The sequence below is a fragment of the Bufo bufo genome, chromosome 3, assembly GCF_905171765.1.
Source record: "Bufo bufo chromosome 3, aBufBuf1.1, whole genome shotgun sequence".
NCBI lineage: Eukaryota > Metazoa > Chordata > Amphibia > Anura > Bufonidae > Bufo > Bufo bufo.
The window spans coordinates 685,832,730-685,848,945 of NC_053391.1; the positions used below are offsets into that span (position 1 = coordinate 685,832,730).

The 16,216-nt window shown below is 45.3% G+C and overlaps 1 protein-coding gene across 3 annotated transcripts in view; it reads left to right on the top strand.

The window, feature by feature from the left end:
- The first annotated feature begins 1,678 nt into the window (after positions 1 to 1,678).
- ARHGEF17 (Rho guanine nucleotide exchange factor 17) overlaps positions 1,679 to 16,216 on the top strand; it is a 163,363-nt gene continuing 148,825 nt past the window's right edge. Inside the window, exons 1-2 of one of the 3 annotated variants that reach the window (XM_040426492.1) lie at positions 1,679 to 1,880; positions 3,650 to 8,093. In XM_040426492.1, the coding sequence (XP_040282426.1) occupies positions 4,254 to 8,093 (3,840 nt within the window). In that variant the 5' untranslated portion in view covers positions 1,679 to 1,880; positions 3,650 to 4,253. Of the gene's footprint in view, positions 1,881 to 2,070; positions 2,191 to 3,649; positions 8,094 to 16,216 lie in introns of those variants that run through there. The other 2 variants (XM_040426490.1, XM_040426491.1) reach the window with 2 other exon arrangements.

Consider the following 16,216-nt stretch of genomic DNA (forward strand, 5'->3'; position numbering starts at 1 on the left):
TGCTCTGCTCCAGTTGTAGCCATGTTGGCTTTCAAGGAAGAAGGGTTCCAGTGATCTCAGCTGATGATGTTCGTTCGGATGTTCCGGTGGTTCCATGCTGGTCGTTCTTCCAGATTCAAGGTTCCGGTTTCGTGTGCGATGGTTCCGGTCATGGTGTCAGGCTCGTAAAGAAAGAGGAGGATCTATAGGAGGAGCCGTCTATTATATGGACTATGAGGGGAGGGGTGATGTTACCATGGTTACGTCATGTTATGTAAAGTTTTTTCTTTGCTGCTATAAGGTGGACAGTAAAGAAGGAGATAGCAATACTCGCCTCCGTGTCTTTAATAAAACCATGACTTTCCGTCATAGACTAGGAAAATCACCTAGTTACATCCTGTATTATACTCCAGAGCTGCACTCGCTATTCTGCTGGTGCAGTCACTGTGTACATACATTACTTATCCTGTACTGATCCTGAGTTACATCCTGTATTATACTCCAGAGCTGCACTCACTATTCTGCTGGTGCAGTCACTGTGTACATACATTACTTATCCTGTACTGATCCTGAGTTACATCCTGTATTATACTCCAGAGCTGCACTCACTATTCTGCTGGTGCAGTCACTGTGTACATACATTACTTATCCTGTACTGATCCTGAGTTACATCCTGTATTATACTCCAGAGCTGCACTCACTATTCTGCTGGTGCAGTCACTGTGTACATACATTACATTACTTATCCTGTACTGATCCAGAGTTACATCCTGTATTATACTCCAGAGCTGTACTCACTATTCTGCTGGTGCAGTCACTGTACATTACTCATCATCCTCATATTCAGGTCCTGTTTCCACTGTATGTACTACTGCCCGGTACATTAAGGGGAACACCTCGCTGCTCCCAGGACATTCTCTCGTTGGTTCCTCTAGAAGTGGTCACTACTACCTATTACATCTTCTGTGATACTTGTTTGGACCTCTGCACTGTAAGTGATTATTATGTGATTTGGGTCAGAACCAGGAGGATCTGTAATGTAAAGTATCACTCCGGGGAAAGTTATTGCAAGTTCTGTGCCTGAGGGGCGGAGCATGACACAGAGATTTATAGAAACCACAGAGAAGCCCCGCCCCCTCAGACCCTGCACTTGGCATCATACATTGTATACATTTTGAGTGTTGAGTTAAATGTGCACCAAAGTGGAGTTATCCTTAAAGGGATTGTCCAGGATTAGAAAAAAAACACGGCTGCTTTCATGCAAAAACAGCCCCACACCTGTCCATGCTTTGTACATGCTGTTGCACATCAGCGGCATTAAAGGGAATGCAACCGTATTGCAATACCACACTGAACCTGCGGTCAAGGGTGGCGCCATTAGACGCAAGGAGCCATGTTTTGCTAATCCTGGACAAACCCTTTAATATATTCTGAAGAAAAGCTCCAAACTCCAGGTGGATGGCAAATCTGAAGTTCACTGCCTGGAAATATTTGCACTAGATGAGAGCAGAGTTACCCTTTAGCTCCTGCGGGGGAATTCTGCTCGGGATCTATGGATACACTCCAGGCAATGAAAGGGTTACAGCTATTCCAGTGTGCAGTGTAGGAGAAGAGACTGGCACATTCCATCTGAGTGCACAAATAGGGGAGGAGGGGGCACTTCCTGTATCCAGGCTGCAGCGGAGTCTCCACAACATGGCTCCATGGCTCTAGTCTGTGATACATTGTATCCCCAGGAGCCAGGAGGGGTGTGAGTGACCCCACCTAGGGCTGACTTTATTGAGGGGAGCTGAAACTTTTTGCAATGCATCGATCCCCCCCTTCTGTGCAGACAATGGTGCAAACAAATTCCTGGACTCTCTGCAGCCTCTGAAATTTAGACTGGAGGAAAGATTTGAAGGGTAAGGAGCAGGGCGCTCTCCTCTGTTCTTTGTATTTTCTTCGCAGGGGACAATGCAAACTTTGAACTCGAGCAGAAGCAGCTGATTCGTTACCATTTCGCTATTACAATTTCAATTTTTGGGTAGGATTTGCAAAAAATTGTCCGGCTTTGTGACAATTTTAGTAAAAAAAAATTGAAAATTTTAATTTTTTGGGGGGGGGGGGGGAGAATACCTGGATTTTGATCTATTTTATGGAGCCGATCGACAAGCCTGAACTTATAGATCTACAGTAAGCAGGAAGTTTTTGTTTCTTTGGAAATTTTTAAAGGTACGGGAGAGAAGCTCTTTTAATTCATTCTTGTACAAATCCCCCCCCCTTACTTTCCCTTTATGGCAGCAGTTGGAGGCAAGCTCGGGGGTTGGTTGCAAAATATTTTGCAATCTACATCTACAGCCTCCCACTGGGATGCAGTAAAGGGGGGGGGGGTGACATATAATGAGGGTGAGGGTATTCGCATGAGAAACTTTTCAAAATTTGCATGCTATATTGTTTCTGGAGCAATTTTTACAAATCTTCATTTTACAAGATTTTTTTAAATTTTATTTTTTTGCAATTTTGAACTTTAAAAAATTCCAATTTTTCCAATTTGATAACGAACAACCCGGAGCCAACTGGTAAGGTGAGGAATCGGGGGTGTTTATTTTGACAGCTGACATGTGGTGATGTCATCATCTACGAGGCTATGACATCAGTAGCCCCTAGGGGGTGTACAATGAGGTTACCTAGAAGAGAACTTGTCTATGGAGCTTGCAATCTAATACCATAGTCCTATAAATGTATACGCTACCCCATGTTGTGTGTGTGCGTATATAGACCTCTCTCTTGATGACATCATTTCCACATCCATGTTGACGGCCCGTTGGCACTAAAAGTCCCAGCAATCTTTCCTGAACCCATGGCTTAGGGCTCATGCACATGAACGTATTTTCTTTCTATGTCCGTTACGTTTTTTGTTTTTTTTGCAGACCGTATGCAGAACCATTCATTTCAATGGGTCCGCAAAAAAAAAAACACAACAGGTTACTTCGTGTGCATTCCGTGTCCATATGTCCATCCCGCAAAAAAAACGGAAGTTACTCCGTGTGCATTCCGTTTCCGTATATGTTCGTATTTCCGTTCCGCAAAAAAAAATAGAACATGTCCTATCATTGTCCACATTACGGACAAGGATAGGATTGTTCTATTAGGGGCCAGCTGTTCCGTTTCTCAAAATACGGATTGCACGCCGGAGTCATCAGTATTTTTTGCGGATCCGTGTTTTGTCGACCGCAAAGTACATACGGTCCTGTGCATGAAACCTTAGTCTGTTAGGAATAAGGCTAAATAATTTTCCATGTATTAAAATAAGATCAATAATTAAAAAATAGAAAAAAAAAATTTGTAACTTTTTTTTTAATTAGAATTTTAATTTGGAAAGAAAATAGATTTTTAACCACTTTTGTGTTTGCATGAAAAAAAAATCTAGTGCTTTATTATAAAGAGGAAATGGTAATACAGCCATTGTCCAGCATGGGGAGCTAACATGCAACTTTTTGTAAAACGAAAAAAAAAAAAAATGGACAAAAACCTGTGTTTTTCTCTGTACATTAACACAAAAATGAAAAGTGAGTCTTCTACCATTTGGATTTGCAGCACAGCTCGGTAGGGGGGTGTCCAGATTACACGGGGGGGGCACTTTGAAAATTTCCATATAGAATTTGTAACGCCATTTTTTTTTTTTTTCCAGGGAAACATTAGAAAGAAAAATGTTCCCATACTCTCCCCTCCATCCTCGCCTCTTTTAACCTACGCTGGGCTGGCGGCAGCAGTTTTTTCTCCCACGTGAAATCAACACACAAGAGACTGGAGAGACCAAAGGAGTGTTTGACAATTTTTAATTTTTTGGGGGAAATGTGCAAGCCTGGGATATGACGGCAACAACGGGGGCATGTCACCACAATGCAACGCGACATGGAATGTGCATTATTCTAGCTGAACAGCGGGTGATGACTACGTCTGAGCCGGAGCCAATCGTGGGTTAAACAGTTGTCAAGGAAACTTTGCGTAAACTTTTTTCCCTCCCCCCCCCACCCCCTTGTGATTTTTATCTTACTGCTGGAAAACTAACAGGAACTAAAGTGGAATTAATCGCTGCCTAAAAGATGAAGATTTATCGCGGGTCTGCTGAGGGCTTTTCAGCTCGGTCTTTCGGAAACTTGGATGGAATGCTATAGGGGACGTTGTCTTCTTCTATATGGATTACACGTTTGAATGTATTTTAACTTATTCCTTGAAGACTTTTTGGTTTTGCCTTTGAATCTTCTCCTTCGGGTTGTTTTGGGTTTTAAACGATGGCTGAGAGAGATGCCGAGAGAAAAGTTCGGATATACAGGAGCGTGTCTTTTAAAAAACTGGGAAACTGGAATGCCAAAGCTTTTAGTGAAGAGGGAGGCACGGAGCTGCCCGGGAAAGGAGATGTCACCCAACCCACATGTCAAAAAACACATCGTCCCCCTGCCAGATCCCTCAGCTTAACTAGGAAGGTGTCCAAGATCTCTTCAGCCAGCAAAGACCAGAATATCCCATCCATCCGGCAGCTTTCTCAGCGGTTGAGGGACGATGGGGCTGCGAGTGACGATGAAAACTTAAGGCGTGAGGATCATCGTCTTCAGGCCAGATCTTGGGAGGGCAACAGTATCGTGGAGCCTTCTCAGGGCGGTCAACAAGACTTTATAAACCCGACCGGGAGCGATGGTCTCTCCCTGGCACTGCCAGGTAAGTCGCATGATTTTCATAGCCCAAGCCCAAGGGAATCTCCGAGCTCAGGGATCTCAATAGATGAAGTGAACACCTTCTGTAGTTTTCTACAGCCAGACAACCGGGAACTGTTTGTGACTGAAGGGACTAACTGGCCAAGTGTTACTGAAATGAGGAAACTTTTTGGAGATAGTACTAGGAAGGCTCCATCCAGGGAATCTTCATTGCCCGATTGTGAAGAACCGAGGCCCCCGGGCCAGCCAGGGTCTCATGCAATGGAGCCACAAAGACATTGCCCTGTAGAAACAGTAACTGCCAAAAGCTTTAACCATTACACCAAAGAGCAGCCTTCTGGCCCTACACACTGGCCCAAAAATATATCATCCAAGGTGGAAAGTAACTACTGCAGAGCACTATCTGAGACTAAAACAGAACAACATACTGTGTGTTTGGATACAAAAGAACACCGTATTATTAACACTGGTCCCAAACCCCAACCTCCTCCCCCTCCTCCGAGAAGCTGTATCCCATTTGGCCTGAAAGCGCACACACTTTCATCTGGTCTACCTAAACAAGAGGCAAGGCAGCAATCACTTAGTTTACATTCCTGGCATAGTTCAGGCAAACCACAGACAGACCCTAATAATGTCAGACTCAAAGACAGCTCCAGCATGGATGAGCTGCAGAGGAACACCTTACTGCCCACCTTGACTAATAGGATCAGTTCTAAGATCAGGTCCCAAGAAACCTCCTCAGGAAGCGAAGAGGAAGATGGGCTTGATGTCCTCAGGGAAAGTCTCAGGAAACACTCTACTAGGAGGGAAAAAGACTCTTTAGTATGTGATAATAAAGACTCTGATGGGGACGGGCACAACAAAATAGTCAATGCAGCATGTGACTTTGATATGAGCCTGTCAAATGTGTCGTTACAAAATCGTGATGCACATTCTATACCATTACCGAGCGGCCTAGTTACTACAGCCAGGTCCGATGTTTCTTTGCTAGAACCAAGCCCTTCTACTAATGTCTCAACCACTACTCCTCGTGAAACCCCCAAACAACACTTTCGAAACACTTCAGAAGCAAGTCAGCTGGCCTCAGTGTCTCCTATGCCCACTGTGTCTCGAGTTGCAAAAGTTAACATTCCACCCTTTTTGCCAAGTCCCTGTGGCTCTAGAAGCAGCAGTAGATACTCAAGCACTGAAACCCTTAAAGATGATGACCACTACAATGCCTATTATGCTGGGCAAGCACGTAGCCTCCAGGGTGGTTTTAACATTCACCGATCGCCAAGCTTTGGCCAACATGAAAGTATGTCTCGACCGATAGTCCGTCCTAGATCAAAAATACCATCTAGTGTAGCCAATCTGAGAAATGAAAATGTCAGTGATGTTCTACAGTGTGACCTTGAAAGTGATGTGCCTAAACAAAAGATATCCATGTCAAACCCAGATATATCATCGGATACCCTTAGCTTATTGAGTTACTTAAAATCAGACTTTTCAGATTTAAAACTAAAAAACCGAGGCCAAGGGACCAGTGATAAGGATGGAGCCTGCTCCAGACATGAGGTCTGCCAGGAATCTTCTGGTCGGCAAAGTCTGGTTGGCCGAGGCAGATCTGTGGGGCAGAACCGATTGCAACAAGGGAGCCGTCCAACATTAAAAGACTTGACTGCTACATTACGACGCACTAAATCCTTCACATATTCCGACAAATTGGGATCCCGATGTGTGACAACACACAGTTCCATGAAGCAAAGTTCATCGGAACTCATGCTTGCCACCCCTTCCAATAGTGATGGTATATTTTTACAGATGGAAGATGCTGATAATGTAGAAGAAAGCTATAATGCATCAGAGGCAATGCAGGACCAGTATATCCAAGAAGCCAGACAAGTATTTGAGAAAATAAAGCAGATAGGGTCTCAGGATGACTTTGATCAAGAAGTGATTGAACATCTTAAAAGTGAAAAAAGGCCCAAAGTGTCTCAGATGGATGTACATGAAGATATTGATGGCAAATGTGTGAAACCATGTGCATCCAATGAAATTGTGTCTAATAGGAATAGCTCCCACTTATCTGGACATGAGTCTAGCTTGACTGATGAAGGCATTGTTACCGAGGTAGATACTGCACCTTGCACCTCATATCGAGACCTTGGCCAGAAACTTAAAGTTTGGAAATCAACAGGAACTTCCAAGGAAGAAAGTGAATTTTTGCATGCCCAAAACGGAGACTATCACACAGTTCAATCCCATGCTGGTAATTCAGAAAGTACTCAGTGCTCCGACAGTCCAGATATGGCAAACACCCAAAGACCAATGGATGCTCCACCAACACCAGGAACTATTAGACGAAGACGAAAATTTCCTTCACTTGGTAATAGTGGCACAGATTCTAGTAGTGGGAGCAATGGTGAGTCTGGGAGCGAGACCTATAGATCTCTGAGTGATCCAATGCCTCACCGAAGATACTCTATCACTGAAGATGCTAAAAAATTCTCTATGGATAGTAACCTCCTTGGGTCATTAAATTCCAAATCTGGAATCTCTGATTCTTCAGCTACGGTGCTATCTGAATGCACAGGTAGTGCTGCGAGTGTGCTTTCTTTTAGTAGTGATGGGGTTAAGGATTACAACACTGTCATCCAAAATATAGTTAGCCAACCTGGAGCTCTTGATAAGGTCATTGATGAAAAGGGCAATGGGAAGACCATTAAGAAAAAGTCATTTAGTGACCCAAGTCGTCGAGGAGAATTATCTCCTGCTGGCCTAGAAGACTCCAATGAGCCTTCCAAAGAGTTGGAACAATCCATCCTGGCATCTACCAGTGAACCCATACTATCGGAGCAAAGAGATGAGTTGGAAGAAGTAGACGAGATAGAACAGGAGGCAACGTTTCATGCTCTACCAGAGCACCCCTCACCTGCTGATATGGAAGAAAATGGTTTGGAAGGAAATCACAGTTTAAGTTTTGACCCAAACCTTGTAAATGTCTTATCTCCCAGGGTGGTTAGACGTAGCTTTAAAAAGCGCTCCAACAGGATCGGTAGCCATGATGGCAACAAGGAAGGTGAGGAACCGATTGAGGCACTTGAGAAAAACAGGCAAGGAAGCAAACATGTTCGACACACAAGTGAACCAGCAACATTTATTCCCATCTCTCCTCCTGAATGCAAAGTGTTAGGCCATGGTGGTGCTCATTTAGCAAATTTGGAGTCTACAAGACCTCACATCAAACACTATCCAGTTTTAATAAGCCCCTTTGAGAATGCATCCAAGCAGTCTCCTGCTAACATTGCCAACTCTAATAACTTCAACCCTATGGATTTGCCCAGAACAACACCAAGTACTCCAACCACAGCCGAACCAAAACCATTGAAGGTTCTCAAGCCAGCTGAAGAAATCGGTAACCGGAACAAGCCCTATGTGGTGAGTACAAGAAGTTCTTAACCTTTTACTCAAATTTATTAATTGTTTAATTTTAGTTTGGTGTTTTCAGTAATGTTGACAGTGCATAATGTATTTGGTCTCTTTTGTTTGTTGTAGGCTAGCAGATGATGACCAATGTTCTACCAGCATTCTTAGATTAGCTGTGGTACTTCCGGGGCTGTAGTTCATCATGTAAAAACCTGTCTAGTTTTTCAGATTTTGGTGCATTTTTATCTTTCAAAGTATTCTTCAATGTCTCATCCTAATGGTCAACTTAGGCCTTTGCCCTCCATGTGCTACCATATGGTGCCTCGACATAATTTTAGAGAGGAGGATGTTCATTTTCCAAAGTATTTTTTGAAAAGTAGTCCTAATGATGGGTCCCACATTATGGTGCCTCCATACAGCTTGCCCGTGTTATCCCTGGATATAGTACTTTTCCAGGGAGAATACCTTCATCATACGGTACGTTGGATGGAGGCAAGACACAGATTATACTCTGGAGGCATCATTTTTATTGCTGTTGTAAAGGTGCCAAGGCTGGTGAGATAGTGAATGTTGTCCTCATCCGTTGTTCTGGGAATACTATCAATATTGGCTTTATATAACATAAAAAAAATGGACCAACCTCCACATCGTAGTCATCACCCTGGTTGACTGATAACATAGAGGTGCAGATAACAAACCGTCTCCGAAAGACTTTGCGCGTAGAGCTGTATAAAGGTCCTGGGTGCATTTCCAAGTTTTCCTTTACGAGTCTGTACTAGAAGTACAGGGTGTATTCGTGGACTGAGTTCCAAGTAATACATTTGGAAAATTATTTTGCAAGATGTTTTTATAAGATGCTCTAATTGGTAAAGATATATATTTTAGGGGACATTTATTTATTTTTTGCCAAATTTCATCTATTGTGCAGAAAATAATATCCTGAAGCAACTTGCATATGAATATTGGTTACAGTCTCAATTTTTGGAAAGTGTATGTGCAGGAGAGTTCACTCCTCTTAGTTAAAGGGGTTGTCAGAGTTCAGAGTTTTTTGTTTATATTACTACACTGCTAGGCAGACATAGGCTCTGATGGGCGGGCTTTAGCGCTGCCCTAGCCCTTTTACAAGCTAGGGCAGTGCTAAAGCCGGCCCATTAGTACCAGTGATGTCACTGGGCTCACTGCTAGGCAGAAACCTCTGCTTAGCTTTCCCCCTGGAGAGCCCCGGTACGTCACCAGATCTCCAGAAAATGCCTTTGCCCTGCGCGATTCATAACAGGGCAAAGGAGAGCATCGGAGCATGAAAGGGGGGCTGCCTGGGTGAAAATGGGGATATGTCCGGGTTCAGCTCCGAACCCAGACAACCCCTTTTAAAGGGGTCTCCGAGGAATTAGATATTGACGACCTATGCTCAGGATAGGTCACCAGTAACAGATCAGTGGGGCAACTCCACAGATCAGCTGTTTGAGGCAGGCACTGAAAACTATACAGTGTAGGGAATCGGAAGTAGAAGGTTTGGTCCACTGTGTAGTGGCCAAGCTGAATTGCAGTACGAAGGTGCCGGAAACTAGACAGTGGACGGAGCCTTCCATCCTCTGTATAGTTTCCGGCGGCATAGACTGAAACAGCAGATCGTTTGTGGTGCCAAGTGTTGAACCCTGCCTGATCTAACATTGATGACCTATCCTGAGGATAAGCCATCCATATCTAAAAAACCCTATAAGGTTCGGCCACGTGGGGGGTCACTGACTTGGCCACAGTGGGATCAGAAGCCACAGTTCTGTGCCCTGCCGTTTTTAAACTAAATGGCCAAATGATTTTGCCAGAAACTGTTTCCGTGTGGCCCTTCCCTTACTGCTGCAGATCTCTGACCCAACTGTCAAACTGTGGATAACACTATGAAGGTCATATCCTGTAAAACAAAAAAAATCTGTCAAGGGTGTATTGGGTAACGGTATTTCTGTTTTTGTTTTGTTTTTTTGAGAATTGTTCACATTATCTTGTAGAATTTTTCCCTTTTTTTTTTTTCTCTTGGATAGATGAGATGTGAAATATTTCCTTATTTAATGACCTTGTTTGGGGAGGGAAGTCTTTCACTTTCCTCGATAAGCGCTTGTTTCCTGCTGTGAGGAGCTGGCAGATTAATAAGTGAAAGTCGGAGCTTCGCAGGGGACATTTTTGAGCATGTTGTTGAGTAACTCGTGTCATTAATTGATGGTGTTTTTTTTTCTTGTTTTGTTTTTTCAATATTTGCTCTGTAGGTTTACACACAATAATACTTTTGCTGAGTAATAGTGCGAATTCTAAAAGGCAGAGGCCATCACCTTATGGGCAATAACTACATATTAAAATATGCCTTGAATTCTGTATGGAAAAATACTCAAACTGCAAAATACCACCAAGGACTGGGGCAGATGTTGTAATAAACCTGGGCTGGTAAAATGACTTGGCATGGGTTGCATGCATGTAGTGGGTATAACTTGTAGATGCATAGTTGCCAACTGTGCTGGCAAGAAGACGGCAGGACTGGCCCCAAAATGGGAGCAGGGTTTGTGCAGATTTACCCCAAAGTCATATTGGTTACTGACATGCTGTATCTGGATCTGGACTCGTCAACTCTGGAGAAAGGTACGTTACACCCACCTTCAGCTCAGAACGTGGTTGTCACCTTTCTTGGGTCTAGAACCGTGGATGAGGCAGGCAAGAATAAGATTAACAGGTTTTCCAAAAGTTTGGATACTCTTCATATACTGTTACTTACAGTTCCCCTTGTCTTGGTAAAAGCTGGCCCATGGTGTAGGTGTCTTCCTCTCAGAGGTGGGCTAGAGACAGATGTTACCCAGTTCACCTTTATCTAGCAATGATCTCCCACTCATGGCCACTGCTTCTGGTCTCATTGGGTTGCTCTGATGACATCAGTTCTGGTGGCATGCCCATCCAAGCACTATTGTCTTACTGATCTAGTTTGTGGTTTGACCATAAACCTGACTTTGAATTGTTTGATTCTGATTTTGTTTGCTACCCTGGATTTGTTGCATGGTACTTGTAGCCTCGTAGGTTAGACCCCTGACATATCTTCTGGTTATATCATATCCTGACTTCTGTCCCAGTTATGACCCCACATTTATTCCTGAATTTGCCTCTAGGGACCATGACCTGGCAATCCGACTTTGAAAGTCCATACCTCCATGCTGCAGTGGTCTCTAGAGGTGAAAAAATGGGAAGGTTCCTTAGACTCTGCACTACAGTTAAGCCAATGCCAAACTCGGATCCATTTCTCTGTTGAGGAGACCTGATGTCCTACCACCCATTGGTGTTGGTGATACAGCCTACATTTCAGACATATGACATAACAGACATAACATCAGAATAGACAATTTTTTTTTTTTACCTGCTCCTTTGCTTTTCTCATCACTCACTAGACTTTTGATGTGCGTTCTATCCATGATGAGGTAAATATATTTTCTTAGAAACACGTATAGCTTTCGTAACCTTTTTTGTTTCCATGGGAGCATTTGCTAAGGGGTTCATATACTCATAATTTGTCAGATGGTACAAGAGCCTTTGCCAACTGCTGATTTTGGATGGTTATCAAGTTTCATCAAGTTTTTTGTCAATTCCCATAGAACCAACGTTTCTCCAGAAGATCCTGACTTGCATTTGGTCTTTAGGCTTCTCAACATTTCTGTTATGGTCTCTATTCAGCTTGTCATTGGTCCTCTTCTCCTTCTCCATTTACCTCTTCTAAAGGTTATTCTCGAACGAGCTGGATCTTCTCATAATGTGTCCTGAATGAGATTTAGTCTAGTTTCAAGTATTTTGTTGATGTTTGTGTAGCTGATATACCTAGAGTTTGCAAAAACATTAGATGCTGCACCGAACAAGAGTCTGGAACTGGGGGACAATGTATGTTTTTAGGTAAAAAATAGTTTTAGGGGCAGAAGATAAAGAGACATAAATTGTACATACTCAAACTTGGCTAAAGTCAGCAGTGGAGACCACAATTATCTGTACCAGGGGCAGCAGGGAACCATGAGACCTGTAAGCAAGCACAGTAGGGGACCACAACGGTCTGTACCGGGAGCAGTGTGGGACCACAAGGATCTGTTTCTGGAGCAGTGGGGGACCACAAGGATCTGTATCTGGAGCAGTGGGGGACCACAAGGAGCTGCATCTGGAGCAGTGGGGGACCACAAGGATCTGTATCTGGAGCAGTGGGGGACCACAAGGATCTGTATCTGGAGCAGTGTGGGACCACAAGGATCTGTATCTGGAGCAGTGTGGGACCACAAGGATCTGTATCGGGAGCAGTGTGGGACCACAAGGATCTGTATCGGGAGCAGTGTGGGATCACAAGGATCTGTATCTGGAGCAGTGTGGGACCACAAGGATCTGTATCGGGAGCAGTGTGGGACCACAAGGATCTGTATCGGGAGCAGTGTGGGACCACAAGGATCTGTATCGGGAGCAGTGTGGGATCACAAGGATCTGTATCTGGAGCAGTGGGGGACCACAAGGATCTGTATCTGGAGCAGTGGGGGACCACAAGGATCTGTATCTGGAGCAGTGGGGGACCACAAGGATCTGTATCTGGAGCAGTGGGGGACCACAAGGATCTGTATCTGGAGCAGTGGGGGACCACAAGGATCTGTATCTGGAGCAGTGGGGGACCACAAGGATCTGTATTAGTGGGGAGCAGTGTGGGACCACAAAGATCTGTATCGGGAGCAGTGGGGGACCATAAAGATCTGTATCGGGAGCAGTGGGGGACCACAAGGATCTGTATTAGTGGGGAGCAGTGGGGGACCACAAAGATCTGTATCGGGAGCAGTGGGGGACCACAAGGAGTTGTATCTGGAGCAGTGGGGGACCACAAAGATCTGTATTAGTTGGGAGCAGTGGGGGACCACAAGGACCTGTATCGGGAGCAGTGGGGGACTACAAGGATCTGTATTAGTGGGGAGCAGTGAGGGACCAGAAAGATCTGTATCGGGAGCAGTGGGGGACCACAAGGAGCTGTATCTGGAGCAGTGGGGGACCACAAGGAGCTGTATTAGTGGGGAGCAGTGGGGGACCACAAAGATCTGTATCTGGAGCACTGGGGGACCACAAGGAGCTGTATCTGGAGCAGTGGGGGACCACAAGGACCTGTATCGGGAGCAGTGGGGGACCACAATGATCTGTAGTGAGAGCAGTGGAAGACCACAAGGGTCTGTAGCAGGACTAGTGGGGGATGACATGGATCTGTAACCAGCATAGTAGGGGACTATAGCAATCTGTAGCAGGAGCAGTGGGGCACTATAAGGATCTTTAGCGGGATCAGTGGAGGACCAAAATAAACTCTAGTGGCAGCAGTTCAGAATCACAGGGAACTGTACTGGGAGGAGTAAGGGAACAAAAGGATCAATATTGGGAGCAGTGGAGGACCTCAAGGATCTGTACAGGGAGCAGTGAGGGACACAAGTTTTGAGTTAGGCCCAGTTTGCTTTACTAATGGCCTTATGAATGTGATTGAAAGTAAAGTGTCCGTTTGTACTGATGAAGCAAGCACTTTGTAGAAATTCAGCTTGACTGTGAAATATAACAAAAATAACACAATAAGCTGCAGCTTGGTCAAGAACTTGAAGATGAAAGTTTAAGGCTACTTTCACACTTGCGTTATTCTTTTCCGGCATAGAGTTCCGTCACAGGGGCTCTATACCGGAAAAGAACTGATCAGGTATGTCCCCATGCATTCTGAATGGAGAGTAATCCGTTCAGTTTGCATCAGGATGTCTTCAGTTCAGTCATTTTGACTGATCAGGCAAAAGAGAAAACCGTAGCATGCTACGGTTTTATCTCCGGCTAAAAAAAACTGAAGACTTGCCTGAATGCCGGATCCGGCATTTTTTCCCATAGGAATGTATTAGTGCCGGATCCGGCATTCAGAATACCGGAATGCCGGATCCGTCCTTCCGGTATGCGCATGCGCAGACTGAAAAAAAGGTGAAAAAATAAATGCCGGATCCGTTTTTGCCGGATGACACCGGAAAGACGGATCCGGCATTTCAATGCATTTTTTCGACTGATCAGGCATTTTTAAGACTGATCAGGATCCTGATCAGTCTTACTAATGCCATCAGTTAGCATACATTTTGCCTGATCCGGCAGGCAGTTCCGGCGACGGAACTGCTTGCCGGATCTCTCTGCCGCAAGTGTGAAAGTAGCCTAAGTTGATAAATGTAAAGTAATGCACCTCCACCACCAAAATTGTATGACTGCATGTGCATTAAATGGAAAAAAAATAGACTAGAGAAGGACTTGGGTAGCTAAGCAGCAGTGCTCAATGTCAGGCAGCAGCTGGAAAAGCAGATGAGCGAGAAAGACCTGTTACCCGACTGTAATAATGCTTCACATCCCTGGACTCTTAAACTCCTAATCAGAACCCAAGTTAATTAGCGTCTACGCGTCTGCAGTTCCATTTCCATAGGTTGGGGCTCCATGTGACGGCGGCAGCAAAGTTATTGGTTATCCCCATATAAAAAGTAGTATATTATATTCCCCCAAAAAACTTTCAAAAGTATGTAGAAAAGATTTCATGTTAATATTCGTCTGTTTGTGGCTCGTTCGGGGCTCTTGAGATGAAAGCAGCGTGGAGGTTTCATCTGCAACATAATCCCTCCACTTATTTTTGCCTGGACACTTTCCAGAGAGTCATTAATAAGAAAAATAAAAATAAGAGTCTTGAATTTTGGTAGTGCGTGGGGTTGCCAGTTCGGGGATTGATGGAGTTTCTCGGCCAGACAAGGTTATGGCCTTCTTTCTTGGTAAGCCACTTCTCCTCAGGGTCCAATATTTTGGCCTGTACTGCAAAAAGTTGGATGTTTATGGAGCCATAGAAGAGTATGAGCAGCCTGCACATTTACCTTAAAACCTTGACACCAGGACCTGTGTTTTTTTTGTTTTTTTTTGTTAATTTCTGCTGTAATATTTATGGACCTTCTACTGGATTTGGGGAGTTTACAGTCTGAGGACTGCAGAACACATTGCAGAATACAAATGTTTATGGACACCATGTTGTAAACTCCAGTGACATCCATAGCTGCATTCAGGTTGTAAATTGAACTCTAACAGGCCTGACCCTCCTGCTGTGGTGGCAAGCCTGTGCCCTGCTGCTGTCCTGCAGGGCTCGTCCCCACTGCTGTCCTGCAGGGCTCGTCCCCACTGCTGTCCTGCAGGGCTCGTCCCCACTGCTGTCCTGCTGGGCCTCCCCCTTCTTCTGTACTGTCGGGCCTCCCCCTTCTTCTGTACTGTCGGGCCTCCCCCTTCTTCTGTACTGTCGGGCCTCCCCCTTCTTCTGTACTGCCAGGCCCACTCTCTTCATGCTGTACTGCCAGGTCCACTCTCTTCATGCTGTACTGCCAGGCCCACCCTCTTCATGCTGTACTGCCAGGTCCACTCTCTTCATGCTGTACTGCCAGGCCCACCCTCTTCATGCTGTACTGCCAGGTCCACTCTCTTCATGCTGTACTGCCAGGCCCACTCTCTTCATGCTGTACTGCCAGATCCACTCTCTTCATGCTGTGCTGCCAGGCCCACCCTCTTCATGCTGTGCTGCCAGGCCCACCCTCTTCCTGCTCTGCTGCCAGGCCCACTCTCTTCATGCTGTGCTGCCAGGCCCACCCTCTTCATGCTCTGCTGCTAGGCCCACTCTCTTCCTGCTGTACTGCCAGGCCCACCCTCTTCCTGCTGTACTGCCAGGCCCACCCTCTTCATGCTGTACGGCCGGGCCGCCCTCTTCCTGCTGTACTGCCAGGCCCACTCTCTTCCTGCTGTACTGCCAGGCCCACCCTCTTCATGCTGTACTGCGGGGCCGCCCTCTTCCTGCTGTACTGCGGGGCCATCCTCTTCCTGTTGGGCTGCCAGGCCCGCCCTCTTCTCGCTCTGCTGCCAGGCCCGCTCCTGCCCTTTTACACTCTTCTGACAGACACATCAAATTCCGATGTGCTGACAGGCATGCCCTCTTTCACTTTCTCAGTAGCCGTGTACCCACTCTCCGTCTGGGCTGATAGGAATGTCAGGAATGCCTCCCCTCCTCCTTGTTGACAGGACTGTCTTCTTCTGAATTTACAATCATGCCCTCCTCTGAGCTGAGAGAC